The following is an 11,236-nucleotide window of genomic DNA, read 5'->3' as shown; positions in this document are numbered from 1 at the left end:
CCCTAGAACGCTTTCCTCATGGGCTCTACCGAAAACTAGGCCCAAATGCCCAACAAATGGGGTTTTGTTCAAAATGGAGGTCCGAACGTTCTTTGGCTGATTGTGATCCGCTCCGGATGAATCTAATTATGAGACCGGATCCATTTAAAGTAGACTTCAAGATCTTTCCAACGAGTACTCATGGGGCTCAAGCAACCTCCAAAGTTAAGAATTATGGCCATCTCAATCTCACGCTTCCTGCAGGTCCGAATACGTGGTTTGAAAGGCTGGTCCGAACTTGTTTCTTATAGGTCTGATCTGGCTATTGTGTGGTCTAACTCTAGGTCCGAACTTGCTACTGTACCCTTACACTTGGCTGGTTCGTCACTCATATTTCTAAATATAAATCCATCATCATAATTTAGTAGCATCCAATTCTAAGAACTATATGTATAGACAGCTAGAAATGAATTTACCTAAGAATTAGGTATGTCAGCTCGATCACTAGTTAGGCAACTTTGTTGTCCTTGCTATCCTATAGGTGTGGTTATATTATAGGCAGGGATGTCCACATCAGGGCTGCCCGCAGCCAGCGCGAGAGGGGTATCCACGATGCAAGGCCTCACGGGGGCGGCCCGCGATGAGCGCGTGGCTGCGGCGGCTCGACCGCTTTCCGGCGCTGGTGGCGCGAGGGGCGGTGATGGAATGGGTCGGGGTGGACGAGAGCTCACCGATGGTCCCATTTTAGGGTCGAGCGGCGGCGAGGAGAGGGACAACAGAGGGACTGCAGGAGTGGATCACCAGCCGGAGATGGCTGAAGCGGAGGTGGCGGTGGTTCTGCTCGGCCCGGATCGAACGAGAAGAAAGCTTAGGGGTACTATCATTTGCTCCGAATATCTTTCCAATTTATTTCAGTTTTTTTTACGGTCATCGAACTAGGAGGATTAAAAATATAGGTAAACGGCACTTTCGTTTTAAAAAGCAGGGTAAAATCGCCCCGTCGAAACAATTTTGATAAAATCAACCCATTTGACTTCGAAACTTAGGAAGAACGCCAAAACCCTCCTTTTGCAAGCGCGCGTCCAAACCAGCGGCGTCGGGCCGGTGCGCCGTGCGTCCGACGCGTGTGGACTGTGTGGTTTCCTTTCCTCTGTGGTGCTGGCCGCGTGGCAGCACACGTACGCGCGGCTCGGCCATGCCTCGAATAAATTAAATTCAATTTAAAGCAATCGTTGCAAGGCGAGATTCCATTGTCACGCCACTACCACATTTGAAATTTAAATTTATCCTCTACATCGCCAAAGCCATGGCAACAACAACATACACACGTGTCGGCCTACCGAAAAGAAACGAGAGGAAAAGGCAAACAGGCCAGCGAACTGAAGAACACATGCGAGCAAGCAAGCTCGCTCAGTCCGCCTTCTTGGCCTCCACCGGCTTGCCGGCATCACCGTGCTGCTCCGGCGCCGGCGCCGCCAGGTGGCCGCCGCGCGCGCGCCTGTCCTCGGCCGTCTTGGCGCACGCCTCGTCGCGCATGCGGAAGTACTTCTCGAACGCCCGGGGCAGGAACCTCGGGATGAGGAAGACGAAGAGGTTGGCGGAGAAGTAGAGCAGGTTGGCGAGGGCGAGGTACCGCCCGAACCACAGCCACGCGGCATCTTGCGCGGTGGACGCCTGCGTGAGCTCCCGGTTCGTCCACACGTCGTACACCCAGTCCACGACGACGAAGACACGGCGCACCGTGTAGAGCAGCGGCACCAGCGCCCGCACCGGCGGCGAGAAGGCGCCCAGCGAACCCACCACGTTCTCCGTCAGGATCTGGCACGACAGCAGGAACAGGTGCGGCGTCGCCGACCGCACCGCCGCGTCGTCGCCGCGCGCGAACCCGCCCAGCACGTGCGCCAGCGGAAGGAACAGCCCCACCGTCGTGCCCAACACCACGTACACCTGGAACAACCTGCGGCGACGACGACGATCAACTACTTGTGGTGACAAATTAATGAATCGAAACGGGGAATCGACGGGTGGGTTGGTTGGTTACTTGCTGCCGCGGAAGATCTCCTGGGAGGCGGCGGGCGAGCGGGCGGCGTCGAGCTTGGAGTGCAGCGGCGGGAAGGCGAGGCGGGAGATGGCGAGCAGGTAGAGCGTGGTGGCGACGGGGAAGGCGAGGTCGATGAGCGGGACGAGGCCCGACGCCGAGAACACCATGATGAACGCCACCAGTTGCAGCTCGATCACGCGGAGCGAGCCCATCACGCCGCCCAGCATCGCCGTCGGCTGCCGCTCCGACCCGTTGTCCGGGTCCGACCGCGGCGCCACCGCCAGTGAGATTCCCGACATTTTATCCCAAACGAACAAGGCGGTGCTCGCGTCGATGAGGGGAAGATGATGGCAGTACAGCAGGAGATCAAGCAAGAACCGATGGAGGAGCAGGTGAGGATGATCGAGGAGGAGGATTTAGCAGGAGGGATCGAGCGGGAGGAGACGGCGTTATCTACTCGCCGCGATCGAAGAAGCCGAGATGGGATTGGGCAGGCGCGTACGTGTCCCCGCATGCGGCAGGGCACGTAAGGCCGGGGAGGCCACGTCGCCGGCGCCTGGATGCTTCTGCCGGTGGGGAATGGGAAAAGAATGGCAGCGCCTCAGGATTCGAGGATGAGATGGCACTGCGGCCTTTGGTTGCATTGGAACACCTGGTTATCATGCTCAGGATCCTCCGGCAGGTTAGCAAAGCATCTCGTGTCCGTGGCTCTGCAAGTAGAGTTTGGGTACGCATGGAGTAGGTCACTATTGTCAGTTCGGGAAGCCATGTGTTGTTTTATTCCTTTCGATCCCTCCTGTATTGTGGGCCGTCACTGCTTAAAAAAAATTTTTAAGGGTGGATAAAACCGTATTTTTAGGTACTAAAAATAGCTAGGTAACATGTCTGCCTCTGGAAATTTAACGGGTAACGCCACCACTGCCACTCCCTCTGCTACCGAGGTATATTTTTTTGACGAAATATGCACACTTGCGTAAACCGGGGTTCGAACCGCTTGCCTGTAAGCTCACGCGTATCTTTCTCTCCACCATACTACATAATCATTTGTGACTCTACGGAGTATGCTATTATTTTATATTAACTCTAAAATTAATTTCTAAAATTGATTTATAGGGGTAAGTCATGCCATCACCCGCCTCTAGAAATCCATTCTAGGGGCGGGTGATAACCATCCGCACCTAAAAATATTTTTCTATTTTATTTTAAAAATTTATTTCAATCTTTACATATAGCAAAACATAATAAAAAAGGTGAAACTTCTACACTATAGTTATTGTAAATTATAGATAAGAAAATATACCAAGTATATTTCACTATATATAAAAGATTAACATTGTGAAAAACTTAAAGTATGATTTGAATTATATAAGATACTATATAGCTATATTCTATATAAGAATTTATAATAACTTTTTAAACTATTAAGTGATCTTAAATAAAAAGTTATCAACTATAGAGTCTTAGATCTTATCAACCTCTACAATTTTAATATAAAGTTTAATTTCATCTAAGATCATATGAAAAAATTGTGAATTTTTATTTGCACGGAACCATTTGTAAGGGTGGATGACGCCACCATAAAAATGGTAGCATTTTTAGGAGCGGGTGAAACTATTACCCGTCATTAAAAGTGTTTTTTAAGACGGTCGGATGCTATTTGTAGGAGTGGGTTACTTTTTTGACCTGCTTCTAGAAGAAAACGGAGCAACAACTAATTGTTTTTATAGTGCGTATCGTTATAAGAAATAGGGTTTCAGGGGAAGTTTTTTTTACTACTATCCAGGTTTTAGTAGATGAAGTTAGGAATTAGTAACGTGAAAATACTTGCGAGTTACCTTAAGTGTGACAGCGATCGACAACGATATTGTAATTTAAAAAACATCGTGCTTAAAAAAAAGATAAAAATGGTGATTCGCATCACTCACTTGCCCCGTTAGGTGGGCCTTTCTCTAGGCCCTCAGCGTTTCTGGCCCGGCTCGAATCTGAGCTTCGGCCTACTTACCCGAGCTCAGCGTAAAAAGCATCCACCGTAGGAAAAAAAAAGATGCCACGAGATTTGGGTGCAGGTCGAGTCACAAGATGACAAATCCTTGACTGCCACGTTGACTCGGCTCTGAGCCACGCCAAGTCAGTCACCACCACGCCAACCACCACACCACACACTCTTCCACCCCCTCCCCATCCCATCCCTCTCCACCCTCCGGCTTGCCGCGCCTCCGCTTCCTCCGCCGGTATGGCCGCGCGCTGCCCCTACTTCGCCGCCGAGGAGTCCGACCGCGGCATCCGCCCGGGGGAGTCCCCGGCCGCGGCGCTCCGCCGGATCCTCGCCACGCCCGGCGCGCACCAGGCGCCCTGCTGCTTCGACGCGCTCGGCGCGCGCCTCGTCGAGCGCGCGGGCTTCCCCATCGGCTTCATGGGCGGTGCGTGCGCTCCCCTACCCCGAAGTCCCCGAGCCGGCCGCCCCTCCCGCGCGGGGCTCGCTGTCTGTTTGGCGGCGCGCTCGCGTCTGTTTCTGTGTGATGTTGGTCTTCGTAAAACCCGGGTTTACCTCGTTTGTTTGAGAATTCGAGATGCTAGTCGGTTGGCTTCGCGCCTATTATCCCAATCGGAGCAGATTTACTGCATCCCCAATTCGTTTCGTGTGCTTCTATACTGAATTACTGTGCAGTCACATAACCTGTAGGGAGGAGCTACTGTCCTTCAGTGCAAACTGTCAGTCCCGTGACTAAGATTTAATACTTCGTGAAACTATCTGCGTACTCGGAACTATATGATAAGTCGATCTCAAGAAGATGCGAATGACATCGGGAGCCATCCTGTCTCGGGCTGGAGGTGTTCTGTGGTTATTTTTCTGACTACATGCTGCAATGCTGGTTCATATTGAAGAAGTAAAATGGGTTTGGGGCTTTTTGCTTCAAAGATGGAATGTAGTTAAGGTGGCCAGCAGTTTTTTGATTAGAGTGTGTGTTTAATCTGTGGGAGGGGCTACTGTCTGGATTCCTTTATCATAGCTTGTAGGACTTAGAAATAACAGCACTTTTAAGATTTTTCATACTCTGTTTGTCTGGAAGAAACATTTGGTGGATATTCAAGCCAGGCTATCTCATACATTGCATTGCTTTTGTTTTTTTAAAGGTTTCTGTGTTTCTGCGGCACGGCTTGGCTTGCCTGATGTTGGCCTCATCTCCTTTGGAGAAATGGTAGACCAAGGGCGTCTAATCAATGAGGCAGTGTCGATCCCAGTGATTGGTGATGGAGATAATGGTTATGGAAACTCCATGAACATCAAGAGAACCATCAAAGGGTATATTAATGCTGGTTTTGCTGGAATCATGCTTGAAGATCAGGTGTGCTCTCTTAGGAATACTAATCAATCCTTCCATAGGTTGGCACCTTAGTTAATGTAGTATCACATATGTTATTTTTCATGTTTAACTCCCACTGACTGCAATAATGAGTTTAACATGTTTTGATCTCTCTGTTACCTTTAGATAATAAACACTGGCACTGCCCCAAAGAGGAAAACTGTAGCCAGTGGACTTTTCAAATTCCACGTTTGCCACATGCTTGTCTATTTCCTTTTAGATTTGTGCACTTAGGTTATATCAGGGGCCGGGGAGAAGACTTTCAGTTTCATAATTGATCCTTCTGTTTTATCTATCCTGAAAGAAGTTGACATGTAGCAATTTTAAGGTGGCACCTAAAGCATGTGGACATACTGAAGGAAGGAAAGTCATCTCAAGGGAGGAAGCCATCATGCACATAAAAGCTGCTGTTGATGCTAGGAATGAGAGTGGCTCTGACATTGTTATTGTGGCAAGGAGTGATTCCCGTCAAGCCATTTCTCTTGATGAAGCATTATGGAGAGTAAAAGCTTTTGCTGATGCCGGCGCTGATGTACTGTTTATTGATGCCCTTGCTTCAGTGGAAGAGATGAAGGCATTTTGCGCAGTTGCACCAGGAGTTCCAAAGATGGTAAGATGTATTCTATGCTTTCGATGCTTTTCTAGTTACATGTGAATTGTGGGTTTACGGTTGTTTCTGCATTTGTCCTGATCTCTTAGTAGAGTATAACACTCCTCATTGTCCTTTTGTGTTTGTCTTGCCTCTAAGTCGTTTCTTCCAGTGAGTTTGACAAGGGGTGTTGAAAGGATACATCCAAAAAACATGTGAAAGGAATCGGTGCTCGTAGCCTAAGAGGGGGAGGGGTGAATTAGGCAACTTAAAACCTTAATCTATGGTCTCCATCTAGTTTGCATAAACTTAAACTAAGCATGCTATCTAGATGTGCAACTATGGTTCATCTAGTGTGAAACCCTCATCCTAAACAAGTTTTGCAACCTATAGCCAATCCTAGCTTGGAACTACTCTATGGAAGTAAAGGCACACAAGTTGCAAGTATGAAATGCGGAACCGTAAAGGAGGGGATGAGAGGAAACAAACTCTTGACATGAGGATTTATCCCGTGGTATTGGTAGGCACTAAGGCACCCCTAGACCACGTTATTGAAGCACTCACAAAGAGTATTGCTTCCCGGTCACCAAGTCTATTTTGGGACTCCACTTGACTTGCCACAAATGCTCGGCCACTAAGGCTTACGCCAAGTCCCCCGGTCACCTTGATGCTGCCTTCACTACGGAGCTTCCCACGAAGGAGGGGTCTCCTCGTCCCCGCACAAAGCTGTCGTCGCCGCCCCACACCAAACCGGAGGGCTGAAGACTTGCCGGCGAGCCGGTAAGACTCCTAGGTGCAGTGGTTCACTCTAGAACCATGCACAAGGCAACAACACCTTGCTCTCTCACTCTCTGTAGGCCTAATCCTAGCACTAACACTCTCAAAGCATGTGCTAAAGTTTATGGATGTGATCAATTAGCTCTATGGATGGCTTGGAGGTTTTGTTCAGTGTCTATGTGCTTCTCCTGAACTCCAGCAACCTCAAATGACCCGGGGTGAGGCGCTTAAATAGGCTAGAGGGCAGCTCATAGCTGTTGCCCGCTTTTCTGCCAAAAGGCTTAAAGCGTCGGTTAAACCGGTTGCCACCGTCAGTTTACCGGTCACACTGAATTTGCATGCTAGCCATTGAACTCCAACGTCCCCTTCTGATTACGTCAATGCACCGACGTCTTGCACTGACGGGCGTCGGTTCAACCAGTGCTGAAGACATTTGCTGATGCAGCCATCTCCAACTCCAAAGAACCTTCTGGCACATTAAACGACCAATGCACCGACACATCACTCCATAGCGTCGGTTGATCTGGTGCCTCTGTGGTTTCTTCACTTGATCGCCATACCAATCTGACATTGCACCGACGTTTGTTGTCCATAGCGTCGGTTCAACCGGTGCTACTAGGCTTCTCTTCCCTTGACCGTCGTTGCATTTCATCATTACATCGACCCGTTGACTTTCCATGCTGTCGGTTTAGCCGACGCATGTAATCATGCTGCACTTGTCCAATTCGTCGCTGCGGTCATTTGGACACACCTAAAATATTCTCTCTGGTTTTTCACTACAACTTGGGCATCTTGACTGCGATTTGGACTGTCTTGTATATGAATTGGACTCCATTCATGGGACCTAGAAATCCTACAAATGTGATCTCACAAACTTGTTAGTCCCATTGACTATGTTGTCACAAAATCACCAAAATCATAATTATGGCCTAATGGGGCCATGTTTCTTACAACATGTTCCATAAAGTAAAATCGAGGCCACACTTTGATCTTGAAGTTCTGTCTTTTAGTTTATATGCATTGTCATACCCATTCGTGCTGGTTTAGGTTTGGAGTTCCGTAGCAGATTCTTGATATTTTAGTATTCCTTAGAACTTTATGCTATGTTCTAGATGTATAATCTAATGTTCCTGTAGGTGTGTTGTATCATTCAGATTTGGATATGATATAGTGATGAAATGGGGTTGATTGGTACCTCCATTTGTACTCAGCTTTATAGTAGGTATTAGATACATATCATGAAATGATTTGCTTACACCATTACCATTTTCTCATATTCCCAGTCTGAATAGAAAAAATACCTGTACAAGTTACTTTTACAGCTCATATTTCATTGTCAACGATGACTTGGTCCATGTGTCCTTTTTATTATTTGCTTGAAGTTGTTCCTTCCTCTAGCAGTGATACGACCCATGAGTACGTTTACACTCTGTTCTGCAGGCAAACATGTTAGAAGGTGGTGGTAAAACTCCAATATTGAGCCCTGCAGAACTTGAGAAAATCGGCTTCAGCCTCGTGGTCTATCCTTTATCCTTAGTTGGTGTGTCAATGCGTGCAATGCAGGTTTGTATTCTTATGTGTATGATGAAGCATGTGACCTTATTCTTTATATCTGAGTTATCAAGGATGGGGCTGTGAGTGTCAGACTGCATATAAAAATCATGTACATATTTAGTTTGTTTGAAGTTTGAACACAAGCAGAAGGTAGTCTTAGTTCTTGTTGACCCTTTTTTCTGCATACTTATTGAATTACATTTTCTTTGTACCTCTGTATTCTTATCTTACATTTAGCTGGCTAAACATTCTCTCCCTTGTACTAAACGTAACCTGTGTTATCGTTTCTCAGTATGGTTGCAAGTTGGCCTATTAGTGAACCTTCTTTTTCAGCAACTATTTGATATTACTGTTAGTGAACCTTCTTTTTTTTTTAAAAAAAGAATCTCATCTACTTCTGTTGAGTAACCTGGCAATTGCAATACATTAGTCGTTTCATTTTTGTGCCAAAAGGTGAAAGCACCACCTATTTTTCTCAATACAAGCATCTCTGACATGCAGGATGCTTTAGTTGCAATAAAAGATGGTGGTGTACCTCCCCCTGGCGCGTTGCCATCTTTTCAGGAGATCAAGGATACTCTAGGGTTCAACCGCTACTACAAAGAAGAGAAACAATACCAAGTGGTTAGCTATGATGTTCACTTCTCTTACTCTGTTTATATTGAACATTATGTTAACATGCAGTTTTCTAATCACATGTTACCCTTGGTAGGACAAGTGAAAGATGCCACAACTCTAGAGCCGCAAATCGACAATAATCTATCATAGTTTGGCGGTTGTGGATTCTGCTGGATATGCTATCAAGGTGCCCATGGCTTAAGTACCACCAAACATTGATGCAGGCCCATCGTGTTTATGTCAAAGCTGTAACCTTAGCGACATACTGCAACATATGTGGGGAACTTAATATCTGTGTGGCCTGTAGTCTTTTCTTTTGCTGTTTTTCGTTGGCTACTACCCTGTTGTGGTCTCAATAATCCTGAATTTGTGGTTCCAATTTCAATAAAACAGGCCTACTGGGGATGGGGAGACAGGCCATTGAAAATTCGGAGACCTCTCTGTGCGGCATGCATATGTTAGCAATTGAATTCCATGAATAAGGTTTCCCAAAATTCTGTTGTACCTCTGTATGGGACATGACATATCACATACTGCGCAACTGCTAATCCAACAGCATGTTGCTCCAAACTTACAGCCATGCTGCCGTTTCGTTGGATAATAACTACTCTCACACCATTCTGAATATCTGGTGTTCATCAGTTTGGGTGGCGAAAACTCCTGTTTTCTACATCAACTTTTGTTAAATTTATAATAAAACACACTACCTTTACTTTTGTTGAATTTATAATAAGGCGCATGCTAACATAAGTTTTTTTTTAAAAAGATTTGTACAGGACAATCACATTCATAGGGCAGATGACGACAACTGGCTTGGCATTTTCTTTAGGAGCAGGCTTGAAGACATCCATTGACTATTCCGGAACACTCCAAACTGCTATCCATAGAGATTGCCTGACGACCTTTAAAAAAAAAAGGAGATGCCTGACGTAATATGAAACATCTATGACATAAAACAGTAATATACATCATTTTACTATGAAACATCTATAACATAAAAAAGCAAAAGTACATAATTGAACATAATGCAACTGAAGCCATGCGTAGTAGCTTAACATGAGCACTATACTAGAGAATGTAACCCAAACTAACAAGATACATTATAGCAAATCATTTCAGCCACTTCAGCTTGGGCTCGAGAACAGAATGACATGTTGCATAACATGTGGCTAGCTAGAAATCAGTCATCAACACAAACTTCCATTTGATTCTGTACTTACAAGTATGGTGGAATGCATGACATGATTCTTATAACGGAACGAAGAATGAAGGAAAAATAGAAATTTTGGTCCCTCAGCTTTAAGCCGAAGGTTAAGTTCGTCCTCAACTTTCAAATTAGCAAATATGGGCTCTCAACTTTTGCTTTGAGGTCAAACTCGTCCATGTGTTGATATTATACTCCATAATAACATGAGGTAAATGCAAAAAGTTCTTTTTACCTTCGATTTCCCTCCTCAATTCCCAGTATTTGTGTCATTGTTCGTTCAACTTTCCGTAATATTTTATATGGTGGTACGTAGTTATGCAATAAGTAGTTTTAACTTTACTCTCCATACGTCCACGATACAATATGATACATGGGTAAATAAAATTCTATGTTCCAAATTAAACACTTGTGATGTTCAGCTCTTAAATAAATTTAGAAGGGAAGGAACTAAGCGTGAAGTGGACTTTTTGCATAATCTCATATTATTATGGAGTATAATATCAGCATAAGGATGTGTTTGATCCAAAAATAAAAGTTGAGGGAATATATTGGCCAATCTAAAAGTTGAGGAATGAACTCATCGGCTCACATCAGCTCAAAGTTGAGGGACTAAAACGCCTATTTTGCCAAGAATGAAACATGTATGACCTACAATTGAACTTCATAAGAACTACTTTACCTGTTATCTCTTCTCATGGCACGGTACACTGCATGGACCTGATAAGCAACTGCAATGCTTCAACGAGTGAATGCTTTTACAAAATGTAATGAATATATAGGAAAAGACAATACTTATCATATAAATAGGCATCAATTTCTTAGTAATATTTGAATAAATGGGAAACATTGGGTTATTAATACTCACTCGAAACCACACGAATTGGCCCAATGTTTACAAAAACATATATATTTTCCCTGGAAGATAATTTCTGACGGTGTAAATCATTTTGAGATACATATGTAGAGGATCCGAGAAACAAATCAAAGGTATGGTTGTAAGATGAAACCACGACCGTCCAAAATTGGACTTCTTAGCTTCTAGCACAGCAGCTCTTCCCTCCATGCATGTCTTCACATAGCATAGCCTACTAACATCTTTTTTTAGA

At 45.3% G+C, this 11,236-nt stretch overlaps 2 protein-coding genes across 2 annotated transcripts; one reads left to right on the top strand and one right to left on the bottom strand.

Moving 5' to 3' along the window:
- Nucleotides 1-1,188: 1,188 nt before the first annotated feature.
- LOC112900376 lies at nucleotides 1,189-2,610 on the bottom strand. The gene is made up of 2 exons (XM_025969207.1): nucleotides 2,021-2,610; nucleotides 1,189-1,936 (listed from the first exon to the last, which is right to left on the bottom strand). The coding sequence occupies exons 1-2, from the start codon at nucleotides 2,317-2,319 to the stop codon at nucleotides 1,390-1,392; spliced, it is 846 nt and encodes a 281-aa protein (XP_025824992.1). The 5' UTR covers nucleotides 2,320-2,610; the 3' UTR covers nucleotides 1,189-1,389.
- A 1,564-nt stretch (nucleotides 2,611-4,174) lies between these two features.
- Nucleotides 4,175-9,417, top strand: LOC112901737 (2,3-dimethylmalate lyase-like). The gene is made up of 6 exons (XM_025970704.1): nucleotides 4,175-4,440; nucleotides 5,156-5,367; nucleotides 5,714-5,995; nucleotides 8,192-8,314; nucleotides 8,807-8,929; nucleotides 9,018-9,417. Exons 1-6 carry the CDS (start codon nucleotides 4,254-4,256, stop codon nucleotides 9,024-9,026), a joined length of 936 nt encoding a protein of 311 aa, XP_025826489.1. The 5' UTR covers nucleotides 4,175-4,253; the 3' UTR covers nucleotides 9,027-9,417.
- The last annotated feature ends 1,819 nt before the right edge of the window (nucleotides 9,418-11,236 follow it).

The sequence above is a fragment of the Panicum hallii genome, chromosome 7 (genome assembly GCF_002211085.1).
Source record: "Panicum hallii strain FIL2 chromosome 7, PHallii_v3.1, whole genome shotgun sequence".
NCBI classification, from domain to species: Eukaryota; Viridiplantae; Streptophyta; class Magnoliopsida; order Poales; family Poaceae; genus Panicum; species Panicum hallii.
The sequence above is the reverse complement of the archived record's forward strand: the minus strand, read 5'-3'. Positions and strand labels throughout refer to the sequence as shown.